General features: G+C 45.3%; 1 protein-coding gene across 4 annotated transcripts in view; it reads left to right on the forward strand.

Annotated features, from left to right (window-relative positions):
- Vangl2 (VANGL planar cell polarity protein 2) overlaps nucleotides 1–16,145 on the forward strand; it is a 67,568-nt gene that overhangs the window by 19,101 nt on the left and 32,322 nt on the right. For 3 of the 4 annotated variants that reach the window (XM_048448905.3, XM_048448907.3, XM_087906127.1), the window contains exons 7-8: nucleotides 3,825–4,056; nucleotides 4,938–8,682. In XM_048448905.3, coding sequence (XP_048304862.1) covers nucleotides 3,825–4,056; nucleotides 4,938–5,198 — 493 coding nt within the window. In that variant the 3' untranslated portion in view covers nucleotides 5,199–8,682. Of the gene's footprint in view, nucleotides 1–3,824; nucleotides 4,057–4,937; nucleotides 8,683–16,145 lie in introns of those variants that run through there. The other variant, XM_085687694.2, reaches the window with a different exon arrangement.

The following is a 16,145-nucleotide window of genomic DNA, read 5'->3' on the forward strand; positions in this document are numbered from 1 at the left end:
GCCCGGGCTTCTCTTCCAAGTTCCCTGGCTTTTGATGGGATCACCTTCATGTCATGAAACTCCCCATAGGTTCCAGATTTTTCTAACAGGAGATTGCTCTTTCTGAATTTTGCTATCTACAGGGAAAAGTGGTTTTCAGGCCTCAACGGATTATTATTTGTTTGTTTGTCTGCTCTTTATTTATTTATTTATTTATTTATTTATTTGTATGTGTATTTGTGTGTGCATGCATGTGGAGGTCAGAGGACAATCCTCAGGTGTGCATCCACTTTGTGTTTTGAGATGGTCTCTTCCTTGCTTTGGAGCTCACCAAGTAGGCTAGACCAAGCGGGCTGGCCGCCAGATGCCAAGGATCTGCCGGTCTTTGTTTCCCTGGTGTTGAGATTCAAAGTGTAGGACATCGACTTTGAGTTTTTTGTTTATTTGTTTGTTTTATTGAAACAGGGCCTTGCTATGTAGCCCTGGCTGTCCAGAAGCTCACTATGTAGCTCAGGCTGGCCCCAAACTCACAGAACAAGATGATATCTTGCTCTCAAGAGCTGGGATTAAAAGCGTGTTCTACCATGCCTGACCTCATTTGGTAAATTCTTAAATGCTGTCTTCATGTCTCCCTTTGTCATATGATCTTAAATCATGCCTGAAGACTCTTTCTCAGTGCCTGCTGCTACCAGGTCCCACCTGAAACGTCTAGGATTTCACTGGAGAAGAGAGGAGCAGAGATGTGGGACTAGAACATCCACCCTGCCCTCCGCCTACTTCCCATCTCTAGGCTTCAAGGCAGAGAGACGGCCCAATCTTGGTCTTAGTGTAGCTTGGTGTCCCCTGGAGAGCAAAGGCCACCAGCTCTAATTCTGTGACATTGCCTGTTGTCTTCGAAAAGGTGCTTCTTGGAAAGAAACCAGTGAAGGCCCTTTTGTCATTCCCCTGATTAGGGTCTTGGATATCATGGCTTGCTGCTGCCCTCTTGGCACACGGGTTTATTTCTTCTCCCCATTTACCTTGCTTGTAGCTGGTAGGAAACTCTGATTCACCTGAAACAAAAAGATCTTTTCTAAAGAAACTTTTCTAAGAAATGTAGGGAGGCAAAAGGATGTACAGAAAGGAGACCTGCAGACAAAGGCATGTACTAGCCCAGAGTTCCATCCTGAGCTCATCAAAGGTCCCCAGGTGTCTGGATTCTGGGATCTAGGCCTCACATCCTTTCTTGTCCTATCACTTCTGGCCGTTCCTACTTTCAGGTCAAGGGTTTTGTTTCGGTTTTTAGACTTAGTGGGTAGGACGCTCCTCACTGTCCTCAGCTCTTACCACCTGCGGTCATATTTCCTTCACAGTCTTTCCTCATCTACTTGAGTCTGGCTTGAGGTCCTTAGAATCTGTTTGTGTTTTTGAAGAAATGATGTGTTGGTTTGTGTGGCTCTGTGTTATTAGTGTTAACTGACTTTTTTGTTTGCTTTTTGAGATAAAATCATCTTTGTAGCCTTGACTGGCCTGGAACTCATTATGCAGACAGGCTGGCCTCAAATTCATCCAGGTCCTTCTGCTAAACTGACTTTTCTCTTCTTCCTCTGTAATGTGTTCTGAGGTTCACCCATGTGTTCTCTGTGCCCCCCTGATCACATGTTATTGCTGTGCTGTGGTTCCTAGAATGCCCCTTGTTGTCTGAGGTTTCTGTCCTGCCCAGTTCCCACAGTCGATAAGTCCCAAAGAAATCACACAGAGGTCTACGTTAATCATAAACTGATTAGCCCATTAGCTCAGGCTTATTAACTTATATAACTTACATTAGCCCATTATTCTTATCTGTGTTAGCCACATGGCTCAGTACCTTTTTCGGTGGTGTAGTCACATCTTACTTCTTCTGTGTCTGGACAGGACTGCAGAGGGAGCTTCCCTCTTCCCAGAATTCTTCTGTTCTCATTGACCCACCTCTACTTCCTGTCTGGTTGTCCCCGCCTATACTTCCTGCCTGGCTATTGGCCAATTAGTGTTTATTTGAAACATAATTGACAGAATATAGAGAGTTGTCCCACACCAGCCCCTGACTTTCTGTCCACTGTTAGGATTATAGTTATCTTCCGTTTTGATGAAGAAACATCTTATTAATGTTTCATTGCTTTTTAAAAATTAAGAAAAATATTTTAGGGGCTGGAGAGATGACTCAGTGATTAAGAGCACTGACTGCTCTTCCAGAGGATCCGGGTTCAATTCCCAACATCCGCATGGCAGCTCACTGCTATCTGTAACTCCAGTTCCAGTTCTGGGGATTGAACTCAGATCATTAGACTTGCCAGCAAGAGCCTTTACTCCTGGCTCTGAAAATGACATTTCTATTCAGCCACAGTAGGACAGGCAGTGCTGACACCTGATTTGGGGTGGGGGGGAACGAGATGAAGGACAAACACACAAAAAGATTATTTTATGTGTATTAGTATATTGCTTGCATGTATGAATACCATGTGTGTGCCTGCTGCCCAGGGAGGTAGAAAAGGACATGGGATCCCTTGGACCTGGAGTTACTTGCAGCTGTGAACTGTCATGTGAGTGCTATGAACTGAACCTGGGTCCAATGCAAGAACAACGGATGTGCTTAACCTCTGAGCTGTCTCTCTAGCCCCTTATTCGTGTTCAGTTTGTATCTCTCCTTGCCTAGTTCCTTCAGGTTTCATGTGAATCCTTTACTTCCTTGGTCTGATTTTATTTGAGTGTACTTAGTTTTTTGAGATAGAGTCTCACTAAGTAGACCAGCCTGGTCTGGAACCTGTGATTTGTCTGCCTCTGCTTACCAAGTACTGGGATTATAGGAATATGTCATTTTCCCTGGTTCCTTTGCCAGTAATTAAATAGTTGTATTTATTTATTTATGTGTTTATGTGACCATGCACGCTTCAGAGTTCATATGGAGGTTAGAGGACAATTTTTGCATGTGGGTTTTGTTCCTCTACCATTGTAAGTCCAGGGATAAAACTCGGGTGTCAGATTTGGTGGCAAGTCCCTTTTCCGGCTGAGCTCTCTTACCAGCCTCCTCTTTTATTCATTATTTTAAAGGGTTTACCCTTTCCTTCCTGATTTGTAGTGAGTTCTTTGTGTATTTTAATAGCAGTTCTTTGTTGGCTTCTGCTACTGTAGATGTCCCGTGTTATGTCTGTGTCGTCTCCCCCCCACCCCCCACCTCTGGTCCCAGTCAAGTATCAGCACTGCTTGTCCTACTGTGGCTGAGTAGAAATAGCATTTCCAGGGCCAGGAGTAAAGGCTCCTGCTGCCAAGCCTGATGATCTGAGTTCAGTCCCCAGAATCCGTATGTTAGAAACAGAAGGGATTTCTCAACCCTCCACAGAAGACATATGCATACCTACACACACACACACACACACACACACACAAATAACTTTAATAGTAATAATAAATGATCATGATAACGATAAATAAATAATAATGATAATGAGCCATTTCCCTTTACTCATATCTATTAATTTTTTTTACATAGTATAGTGTGGTGTGGTCTGGAGTCTTTTCCTAGGGTATGGTGGGATACTTGGCCTTTACAGTAACATAGTTCCTAGGTGTCTTTCTGGATTTGATGCCAGGCCTGTCCACTAGTCTGAGTACACTGAGTTCTACAACTGTTTCTTGTTGCCGGTGAGAAAAACACCGTGCCCCCCCCCCCCCCCATCTCTTAATCCCCAGGCGCTTGGCTCCGAATGGGCTTCTATGACCTCAGGGAGAGCAGGGAGGCCTGACCTCGCTCTGACTGCAGCAGTCAGAGCCAACGGGTGGAGGGTGGGACGAGCAGCGGGCATCTGCTCCAGCTACTGCCTGTCCCCCAGGCTTGTGGTGGCTGTGGAGGAGGCCTTCACTCACATTAAGCGACTGCAGGAAGAGGAGCAGAAGAACCCCAGGGAGGTGATGGATCCCCGGGAAGCAGCCCAAGCCATCTTTGCATCCATGGCCCGTGCTATGCAGAAGTACCTCCGGACCACCAAGCAGCAGCCTTACCATACCATGGAGAGCATTCTACAGCACTTGGAATTCTGCATCACTCACGACATGACGCCCAAGGTAGGCCTGCCGCCCCGAGCCCTTCCTCTGGGTCCAGCTTCCTGTTCCCTTTGTTCATGGCCACTCTTCCTTCATTCACCTTCTCTCTCTTTGCCTTTTCCTCACTTCTTTTCTGTAATCTCTTTTCTCATCCCCACTCCACCTAGCCTGTCTTTGGAGTGGAGGAGGCAAGGATAGGCTTCTGAACCATTTGGGGGGGATGCCAGAGGCCTGTTACTCTTCTTCATAAGGCTCTGGAATTTCTACATTCTAAATCTCATCTTTACCCTCCTGACCTTTCACCCTCAAAGTAAGCTTTCTGCCTGTGCTTACTTTTAGCCATTGCTAGCCTCAACCGAGTTGCCAGCTTCCTAGAATGATTTTCTCAGAGCCTTCTTTGGTGAGTGGGTGCTAAAGAGGCTGGGAATGTAGCTCAGTGCTAGAGCAGGCCTGAGTTCTTGATTTCAGTTACTAGCACAACACACATGCACGCACGCACACACACACACACACACACACACACACACACACACACACTGTGTTGCGTGTATATCTTTGTTTGGCCCTCTTCTGTCTGCATGCAGACCTACATGGCTCTAATCATATAAGCTGTATGGAAGGGGAGGAAGAATGAGGGTCGAGTTGCCTGGGACGCAGCCTGATGCAGGGAACAGAGTGAGTTCCGGTCCTGACTGGAGCGCTATCACCTCTGTGCATGCCGTCTTCCTTATGTGTATATTAAGCTTCTCGCAGGCTCTCTTCTGCTCACATATTTGAAGATACTTGTTCATATGTGTAGAATGAGCTCAGAACATCATGACTGCCTTTGAAAGCTGTGTGGCAGAGGATGAAGGATGGGCGGGTGGGAGAGATGCCCAGGCAGTGTCTTTTCCCCTCCTCAGGCCTTCCTGGAGCGATATTTGGCAGCTGGACCCACCATCCAGTACCACAAGGAACGGTGGCTGGCCAAACAGTGGACATTGGTGAGCGAGGAGCCGGTGACCAATGGGCTTAAGGACGGCATCGTTTTCCTCTTAAAACGCCAGGACTTCAGCCTGGTGGTGAGCACCAAGAAGGTGCCATTCTTCAAACTCTCTGAGGAATTTGTGGATCCCAAGTCCCACAAGTTCGTCATGCGGCTGCAGTCAGAGACCTCTGTGTGACTCTGCAGCAGCAGCAGGGCAGAGGGGGGCTTGGGGGGCTCCTGCAGAGTGGGCGTGGCTTGGGTCTCGGCCCTGCCACATTTCTGCTGCCCTACTTCCTCTTGCTCTTGTTTTTGTTTTGTTTTTTTACTTGAATTAACTTATCCTGTATCTGGTCTCCACCCCTCTTCCTCAGTTTTCCCATGTAAATCTGGAGAGACCACCTTGCTTTAACAATATTTGGGAACCACCCTGCCACCCTCCCAAGTTTGTATCACTCCAGGCTCTGCAGGAAACAGTGCCTCTTACCCTGTTCTTTCCCAAAGTGTCCCCCTGGATGAAAGTCCCTTCTCAAAGGGTGCAGGACCTTCTCGATTGTACCTTAACCCTGAGCTCCCACTTAGCAAACCGAAGTTCTTAGAACCCTGCTCTCCAGTGGCCCCTAATAGGATTTCTCTGGGGTGGGGGGCAGAGCTTTGACCCCAGAGAGCCATGGTGCCAAACTCCTGCAGGACAGCAGCTAGCCCTGTTCCCTGTGCCCACTCATAGCCCCGAGTCCCTGGGCAGGGATGGACCCGTGACAAGTCCCAGAGTTAGGATTCTCCCTGCCGTGTTAGCTTGCTTCCCGCTGTTACAGCTGTACTTTCCTGGTCCACACACAGACAGAACAAGTGGGAAGTCCCACCCAGGAGTCTTCATTGCTATTTCTGACTTGTGGAATCACATGATCATTGAGGTGGAAACCTCTTTGACTACTTTACTAGGGCTGTGGGGGAGGTTCGGTTTTTCTTTTTTGGGCGACTTCTAAGGGAAAGGGTGGGACAACCCCCTCAAGTTGGAGAGACGCCTGTCACTGGCCCCGATCCCTCTGAACCCATTGACCCTTATCCCTCTGAGCAGTTTGTTTCCACCCTTACCGTGAAGGATGCATGTTGACTTCTGTAGGGACTTTATGACGTGCAGACCCTGACCAACCCTAAGATGTGGTCTAAGACATTTTTCTTTTCTGCACCAGCTACCCCAGTCCTGCTGACTTCCAACTCTAGAGACCTGTGGCCTCATCTCTTCTTAGGAGAGGGACCAGCAACTCCTTCTCATCCCCTGCCTTAAGTCCAGTTCTCTGCCTCAGGGGTCTCTTTTCCATGGCCTTCCAGGGTCCCATCCTCTTCTCTCCCTGCCTTGCTTTCTAGGCTCTATGTTGGGGTGAGGGACCAGGATTCCTGCCTTTTGTAGGTCTTAACTCCTCACCCCATTTTAACTAACATAGCCTTTGCACCAAATCTGAATCTCCGTAGTTGAAAGCTCATTTTGAGCAGGATTCATTGACCCTCTAGTGGATATTTTCAGAGCAAATTTAAGCCCTTAAATCAGATACCTTTAAATTATCTTTTATCACAAGAAAGTAGAAACAGGAAATGTCCACATCCATCCTTCCAGAAGTCCATGTGGGGGATGGTTCTGATGGCTGGGATGGAGCAATGCCCCTGGGCCACGTCTCTAAACAACTCCCAAAGCCCCTGCATAGGCCTTTCACTTCCCTGGAAATTTTGCTGGTGTTTGCCGTCCGCTGAGATGAGGTACCCATTGATCTCTGTGTGAGGCTATGAGATCCATAGCCAACCACCCCTTACTGTTCCCACAGGAATGGGCTTTTGGAGCTGACCTAGGCAGGGCCTCAAGATTAGCCTAGGGCTCTGGTAGAGGTCCCTGGATAGACTCCAGGGAAATAAATCTATACTAGGGTCATGGGAAGGTATCTTTTCTTTTCTTTCCTTCCTTCCTTCCTTCCTTCCTTCCTTCCTTCCTTCCTTCCTTCCTTCCTTCCTTCCTTCCTTCCTTTCTTAAAGCAGGTTTCAGAGGAGTCATTTTGGGTCACATAAATACCTCACTATCCTGGAAAGCAGGGCCTGGATGGTGATTGGGTCCGCCGCCTTTGTGGGCAAGAATGGGGTGTGGTGTTGGTTTAAGCAGTGGGTGGGGGTGGGCAGAAGGAAACTATTTGGGATCTTAGTTGATGCCCTAGGTTAGGGGCGCAGGGGCGTTTATTTTAAGAACCTGCCATGTTTTTTAATCACTGTGATATTTTCATTCCTTTCCCCTAAAATGAAAAAGAAAAAAGTCTCCCCAACTATCTGTCAAAGCACTAAGGGCTGTGACTAAGAATGGTATAGCGTTTTGGTCCTTTGTGTCAGAACTGTGGTATCTTTGTCTACTTTGGTTGTTATTATGTTTTTTAAAATGTCAGGATGAATTGTCAAGAGTATAGCTCTGTGTGTGTGTGCTTGTGTGAGTGTGTGTGTGTGTGTGTGTGTGTGTGTGTGTGTGTGAGAGAGAGAGAGAGAGAGAGAGAGAGAGAGAGAGAGTGAGAGAAAGAGAGAGAGAGAGAGAGAGGTGTGTGTCTGTGTCTGTGTGTCTTTTGCTTCTCCAGAATAGGAAGTTGTCTTCATGCTGTGAACTGCTATGTGTGGGCAGCTGACTCAGTCCCTCTGAGCAGTTTCCCCCACCAATCCTGTCCCACCACTCACTTGGTTTCTATTCTTCCACCGGAGGAATGTGCCTACCCAGCACAGCGCTATCACCGCAGGGGGTGCTGTGCTGGCCTACTTCAGTGCCCTCGCTTCTCCATCTGTGTGGCATCCTAGCTCATCCCGCTGCACACCTTGGCCTTTGTTTTCATGACCTTGGAGTGCTTACCTCTCTTCCCTCCACGCCAGGACACCGTGCCTAAGTCCTTCACCTACCTCACCACTCTGTCGCTATCCCCATTGGTCCTTTCCTGGTTTCTCCTAAATAAGTGTCTTTGTTCTCTCTGTTTTTATTTTATGTCCTCCCAGTTCTTTCCATCTCTTCCCTTCTGCTTTTGGTCCTAGCCAGCCATGGCATTCCCACTGTAAACCCTGGTTAAATAAAGACAAGAAGGCAGGATCCTGGGAGGTCCTCACTCCAAATGTCTGGTCTCCAGGGTTTGTGCTTGCCCTGTTGGTTGGGCCTCGCTCTGCCTTGTCCATTCCTGGTGTCTGTCAGTCTCTTTTTGCCCCCTCTGTTCTCCTCGTGGGACAACATCTACTGATGGATTCTGTTCTGATGTGTGATTGTTGTAATTTGTTCTTCTGTGTGCAAAAGGAAGGGCCTTCTTGAATCTCTTCCAAGTGAGAATGTAATTTAGAATTTTCCATTGTTGGATCTAGATTTTTTTTTATTCCTTTTCTCCCCCCTTTTTCTTTCTCTCTCTTTCTTTCTTTCTTTCTTTCTTTCTTTCTTTCTTTCTTCTTTCCTTCCTTTCTTTCTTTCTTTCTTTCTTTTTCTTTTTGGTTACAGAGCTGAGATCTTGTGCATGCATGTAGAAAATTGTAAAATGTAAATTTTTTTTAATATATAAAAAGCTTGTTTTTACAGTTTGCAGTGGATTAAACATTATGGCAATTTTAGGGATTTTTTTTCTTAAACATAGGAACTAAAACTGTACAAATTTTTTATATATAAAAATAAAGACATTTGACTTTTGTGGGGGTATTCTGTTGCTTTTCTTTTTTCAAAGTGGGAGCTAAAGGTGGTCGAGGGAGAGAGACTATGTGACTGGGCAGTAGGGGGCAGTGTGAACTTTGTCTTGCTGTGGGCCTCAGGCAGCGTGGAGGAGAATGAGGGAGAATGAAAAAGGAAACTGCTTGCTGCTAACCCTCATTCTGAGGAGAGCTGCAATGGATAATCTCTGGGTCCTGGGGCAGGAGGAGGAGGGAAGCGGAGGGAGGGGGAGGGAGGGGTTGCTTTCAGGCCCTGTCTTCTCTAGTAAGTGTGTGTGTGTGTGTGTGTGTGTGTGTGTGTGTGTGTGTGTGTGCATGGCCTCCAAGTGAGAACTGGAGTGGGCTGTCTCGACCAGAAAATGCTGATGTGATGACTTCTCACGTTTCATTTATAAAAGTCCCCAAACTTCACCGCTGGTTTTATTTATTTTTAAACGGTGGATTCCTGGGGCTGAAGAGATGGCTCAGTGTTAAGAGCACTTGTTGCTCTTACAGAGGACTCCCAGCACCTACATTGGTTCCCAGCACCTACATTGGCAGTGGCTCATAACCACCAGCTTCAGGGGATCTGGTGCCCTCTTCTGGCCTTCTGCATGTGTGTGTGTGTGTGTGTGTGTGTGTAATCTTTTTTTTTTTATTCTTCTCTCACACAATACATCTCGACCACAGTTTCCCTTCCCTGCATTCCTCCTAATATCAAACAACTGTACTGTGTATTTAGAGGAGCCTTGCAGGTGCTGTGATTGTTGATTTAGTCTCTGTGAGCCCCTATGAGCCCTGCTTAGTTGCTTCTCTGGACCATGTTCTCCTGCCCACCTTGACCCCTCTGGCTCCTATAAATGTTTCTCTCCACCCCACTTGGGTTCCTCAAGCTTCACCTAATGTTTGGCTGTGGGTGTTATCTGCTCCCACCAACTGCAGAGGAAGCTTCTCTGATGATGATTGGCCCAGACACCGATCTTGTTTGTCTTTCTGGGTTACATGACTCAGAATGATATTTTTTTTCTAGTTCCATTCATTTGCCTATAAATTTTATGATATTATTTTTTTCTAATAGCCATGTATGAATGTACCACATTTTCTTTATCTATTCTTTGATTGAGGGACATGTAGGCTGTTCATAGTTTCTGGTTATTATGAATAAGGCTACTATGAACATAATTGATCAAGTGTTCTTGTGGTAGGATGGAGCATCTTTTGGGTTTATATCCAAGAGTGGTTTAGTTGGGTCTTGAAGTAGATCAATTCTCAATTTTCTGAGGAGCTACCATATTGATTTCCATAGTTGCTGTATAAGTTTGCACTCCCATCAGCAATAGAGGAGTATTCCCCTTGCTCCACATCCTCACCAGCATGAACTGTCACTTGTGTTATTGATCTTAGCCATTCTGACAGGTGTAAGATGAAATCTCAAGTAATTTTCATTTGTATTTCCCTGATGGCTAAAAGAAGGCATATTTATCAATGGAATCAAGTCAAAGATTCAGATATAAATCTACACACCTATGGACACATGATTTTTGATAAGCAGAAATACACAACAGAAAAAAGCATCTTTAAGTGCTGGTCTACATGCTGTCTGCATGTAGAAGAATGCAAATAGGTCCATATTTATCACCCTGTACAAAACTCAAGTCCAAGTGGATCAAAGAACTCAACATAAAACCAGATGTACTGAGCCTGATAGAAGAGAAAGTGGATAGTAGCCTTGAATGCATTGGCACAGGAGACAACTTCCAGAACAGACCATCAATAGTGCAAGCACTCAGATAGACAATAAGTGGGACCTCCCTCATGAAACCGAAAAGCTGCAAGGCAAAGGACAAAACGGCAGCCTGCAGAGTGGGAAAAGGTTTTTCCCAAGTCCACATCTGATAGAGGGCTAATATCCAAAATAAATAAAGAACTCAAGAAACTAGACATCCACAAACCAAATAATCCAATTGAAAAGCAGGGTACAGATCTAAACAGAATTCTCAATAGAGGAATCTCAAATGGCTGAGAAACACTTAAAGAAATGTTTAAAAAAAAATCTTAAGAGAAAGGAGGGAAGTCATATTATGTACCATGTACCCCAAGCTGGCTTTAAATTCCTGGGTTTCAGATACTCCCTCAGTTTACAGAGTGCTGAATTAAAGAGTGCACCTCTGCTGGGCAGTGATGGAGCAGTCTTTAATCCCAGCCCTTGGGAGGCAGAGGAAGGCAGATCTCTGAGTTCAAGGCCAACCTGGTTCAACACTAGACTGAGTTCCTGAACAGCCAGGGCTACACAGAAAAACCTGTCTCAGCAAACAAACACCACCAACAGCAAAAAGAATGCACCTCTGTATAGCAGGTTCTTTATGGATGTTTGTGTCCTCCCGTGGCCCCACCCCCCCCCCCCCCGTGTAATCTGACTGGTCTCACACTTGCTATCCTCCTGTTACCGCTTCCTGAGTCCTGTTATTACTGGTGTAGTCCTGGTGTGCTCCAGGCTGGGCCCCTAGTCTTCTAAGGTTTAAAACAAACCTACACTTTCCTCCGTGGAGATGACACATTTACTAGATATTGTACTAGATATTGTCCTTCTTTGCCCCCGCCTATGGCTTTTCCAGGTTTTGTGGATGCAAATGCAAGACACAATCTATCAGAGATGCCAGATCAGAGAACCGAAATGGGAGGCCCAATCAGTCTTCAGCAGTGTGGAGATGCTAATCCTAAAGGGTTGTGTCGCAGGGAGCTTTTCTTCTTTAAGACTTCAGAGGGGAGTGCCAAGGCCTTGAGAGTAAGTGTTATTTCTCTAAGCATTACTGCCATCTGCCCCAATTCACAGAGTGTTGATGCTCAACAAAAATATTGTTAATGGGGCTGATAAGAAGGCACGGGAGTTAAGAGCACTGGATATTTTTCTAGACGACCCAGGTTTGATTCCCAGCACCCACAGAGCAGCTCACAGCTGTCTGTAATTCCAGTTCAGGGGATAGAACATTCCTTCCCGGCCCCTGAGGACACCAGGAATGCATGTGGTTCACAGACACCCATGCAGGCAAAAAGCCATATGTATTAAAAAAAAAGTCCCAATAAAGTTAAAAATATTGCTAAATGAACAATGAGTTCATTTATATTAAATATACTGGATTATATTTCCAATCCTTAATATGATAAGGATTGGAAAGATGACTTAGTAAAGTGGCCACCACACAAGCATGAGGACCTCTGTTCAAATCCCCAGGGGTTCATGTAAAAAACTGGGTAGCCACAGTGGTTTTGCTTGGGGAGGAAGGGAGACAGACAGATCCATGGAGTTCATTGGTCAGCCAACCAGTTTAACTAAGCCAATGAGCTCCAACACTGCCTAAAAAATAAGGTGAAGAGCACCAAGGAAGATACCACCTCCACTTTGCAATGTAACTGGGGGGCAGAGTGAGGAGGGGAGCAGGCTGTGGCTCTTGTTGAAGTGACACAGTGTTACACTCAGTTTTTAGTGATTTGTTATTAGTGTTTTGGAGGAGCTGGACAGTTCAATCACTTGTCCAGAACTGAGAGCCAGCTACTCAAAATAGCGCCTCATTTTATTTATTAGTCTAAGCAAATGATGCAAAGGCTCTTCCAATTGCTGGGAAGGTTGGGTTGGCTGGCATTGCAGCATTAATGCATTTTAAAGTAGTAGGAAGGAAGCAAGCAGGGAGAGGGAGAGAAACCCCTGGGCACACAGTAGAAAGAGCTCTGTAGCTCTTCACCTACTTTAAACAGAGAAGGAATCATTACAAAGGGCAGGACAGGCATGGTACATAATAGCAAGTGCCACATTTAAGTAGAATAGAGGGAAAAGATACTGGCTTAAATGATCTGTGAAACTTGGGCAACACAATGGTTTCTCTTACCTCTGCAAGTTTCGGGAAGATACTTCTTTGTAATAGTGATACTGGGATGCAAAGGGAAATCAAGGGTCACTCTCATTTCCTAGGAGCTCTCAGGACCTTTGCTAGTACAAGTGGGAAATACCATTATTGTCATTTTGTCTCCTACCGTTGACATCTAAGGAAATACATTACACTTTTCCCCTAGAGGAGGTCCATGGCATAGGCAAGAGACAGATAGAAGCAAGCAGTGTATGAGTGGGTAAACTATTATGACGCCACTACTTGGAAGGCTGTCTGAACTGATATCCTGTAAGAGAATCTGTGGCTGGGAAAAAGTTTGGATATGGTTGTGTCTTATTCATTCTTGCTTTTACACAACTAACCAGTGCTGCTTGCTGCTTAACCAGGCAACTATGTTGTTAGCACTGGGAAAGAAGGCTTTTAGGGCAGTGAGACTAGATATGTTCCTATAGTGGTGGTGGATATCACCGTAGTGAACACAGTATCATAATTTGTTCAAATCCATACTGTACCTTACCAAGACTGAACTCAATGTCATTTATGGACTTTGATAATGTGCATGATTTCAAGTTTGCCAGTTGTGACCCCTGTCTCACTCCAATGCAGGGTGCTGAACAGGGGAGGCTGTGCATGTGAGGGAACGGGGCAGGGGACAGTTAAGGAGAATCTCCGAATTAGATTCAATTTTCCTGAGAAACTGCAGCTCTTAGAAAAATGAAGTCTCTGTAACACAAACAAAAACCTAAGCAAAACACCAAATACAGCCATGTGTAGTTCTAGACATAGATTGAGCAATAAGAAGCACTAGTGTAGGACTTAAGATGGCAGATAATAAAGTGGAAATGCAACAAAAACATCCGAAGAGGAAAGGGAGGGCCTCGTGATCTACCACAGATGCCAAAAATTTGCATGGGCCTCATTGTGTTGGGAGATAAAGTGGATAGGGCTGGGTTTTGCTCTTTACCAGTTTCTGTTAATGTTAGTTTCCATCGACACCTTAACGTGTAATTTTAGGGTGGAATAGACTGGGAGAGTTTTGACAGTCTAGATGGATTCCAGTTGGGTCGTTGTCTTCTGCCCTTATCCCCTAACATAGCACCTTGCTCCACAGGATGGGACTGAGCTGAAAAGAAAGCAGACACAGCTAACTGTGTAGATTTCATTTGCAAAGACTGTGGAATCCGATGCCTCTTGAATTGGAGCATATCAAAGAGTTGGACAGCAGGGATTTTTCTTTCATGGATTAAAATGTTCTCATGGTTCTAGTCTATCTTGAGACAGCTTCCCCAAATAGAACTTCTCAAACTGTCACTGTACCTATGACATGTGTAGATCACTCCAGCATCCAGATATGCAGCTTTTTATGGTGTGTGTGTGTGTGCGTGTGTGTGTGTGTATGAACCTGTGCATGCATTCACGTAAGTGTAAGTGTACACATGTTATCATGCACTTGTGGTCTTAGGGCCTTACACATAAGGTCTGGGATGGGCACAAGGTTTTTCTGTGTAGCCTTGGATGTCCTGGAACTCACTCTGAAGACCAGGTAGGCCTCGAACTCAGAGATCTGCCTGTTTCTGCTTCTGGGATTAAAGGCGTGGGCCACCACCACCAGCCTGGGAGTATGCATCTTGAGGGTATACAATTTGGTTTCTTAGCTGTCATGACAAAATACCACAGATTGGGTGACAACAGATCTTCATTTATTATTGTTCTGGGAGCTTAAACTCCAAGGTTTCCATGATTGGGATCTGGAGAAGATGATTGGCTTATAAACAACTTCCCTCTTATTGTGACATCACATCACTTTGGGGGTGGAGAGAGAGAGACTAGGTTTCTGAATTCTAGCCAGGTCACTAATTCCATGATGAGGCCCCTCTTTTATGCCCTCGTCTTATCCTAATTTCTCCTCAAAGAACTCAAATTAGGCAAGGCTTCACCTGAATTCTGATCATGCAATTCAGTTTGCAGTGCCAGGAGACATTGCTGATACTGTTAGGCAGATCTTACTTGGAGCAGCAAGGCCGTTAGAGAAAGCTTTTGTACTTGTGAAGTTGAAGGGGACCAAAACTTGCCGCAATAAGAAATAATGCTTGATGCAAGAGTTCAAAATTGCTTGCTGAGTGCGGTGGCACACATCTGTGATCTCAGCTCTTGAGACGGAGGCAGGAGGATCACTGTATAGTGTCTTCCAGCCTAGCTTGGTCCATATAATGAGACACTATCTCAAAAAATAAAAATTATTAGTAGTAATCTTCATGACTATAATAAATATTTTGATAAAGTCATTGTTGCTCATGTTATATGATTGCATTTATGCATCAAACTGATTTCTGTGAGACATTTAAATACTAATATATTGTGAGGTGGGCTTATGTGTGGGGTTCATGCAAGAGCAGTTGACTTCTTGGTATAATGGTTCAAATAAGAGCCACGATGCTGGGACTTTTAGCACTAAAATCCTCTGCCTACAGCGGACTTGAGTTAGCTTCCCAACATCCACGTGTGGTACTTCACAAGCTCCTGTAACTCCGATGGGGGATCAGACATCTTCCTCTGACTTCCATAGGCCCTGTAATCACACACACAGAAACACACACACACACACACACACACACACACACACACACACACTTTAAAAAGTTAAAAATAAATCTTCAAAAATGCCACGGCGTTAAAGCAGCAGCGTGCATACTGTTTGAATTATCTTCCCCCAGAAACTTCTTGTCAACACTACCGATAGAACAAAGAATATTTAAGGCTTCTACTGTATTTAAAGGATTCCAGATAAGATGCTGTGATGCGCTCCTATATTTATATTTATTGCAATAAGTTTAGAATGAGAATAAAGACAGAGACACGGAGAATTCCCAAGAGCCTGGGGACCCGCTAGCCTGGCTATATACACAGTGGGAAGACAAGAGGAGACCCTGCCTCTGGGTGGTAGGGGTGCCAGCACTTAGGAGACAGAGCCGGGGGATCTCTGTGAGTTCAAGGCCAGTCTGGTCTCCAGAGCAAGGACAGCTAGCGCTATACAGAGAAATCCTGTCTCAAAACAAATTAACAAATTGAAAACTAAAACTCCAAAACCAAAAAACCAAAAAATAGGAAGAGACTCTGCTGTAAATAAGGTAATCAGGTGGAAGGTGAGATGGGCGCCTGAAATTGTCCTCTGACCACATGTGCACCATGGCACGTGTGGGCCCTGGTGTGGGCACACTTACACTCATATGAATGCATGCACAGATTCACACACACACACACACACACACACACACACACACATGTTAAAAAGCAAAACAAACCAACAAAACACCCTGTTTTCTCGTAGAGATCTTACCTTTTCTGTTCTGTGATGACATTGTCCACATAGTTGCTGTATAGTGAGTGTTGAGGCCACTGACCCTTACAAAGTTACTCAAAGATTTCTCAGCATTAGAACTAAGGTGGTGCACGCCTTTAATGCTAGCACTTGGGAGGCGGAGGTAGGTGAATCTCTGTGAGTCTGAGGTCAGCCTGGCCCACAGAGTGAGTTCCAGACAGCCAGGACTGTTACACAGAGAAACCCTGTCTCAAAAAACAAACAA

This window comes from Myodes glareolus, chromosome 5, assembly GCF_982192425.1.
Source record: "Myodes glareolus chromosome 5, mMyoGla1.1, whole genome shotgun sequence".
Classification (NCBI taxonomy): domain Eukaryota; kingdom Metazoa; phylum Chordata; class Mammalia; order Rodentia; family Cricetidae; genus Myodes; species Myodes glareolus.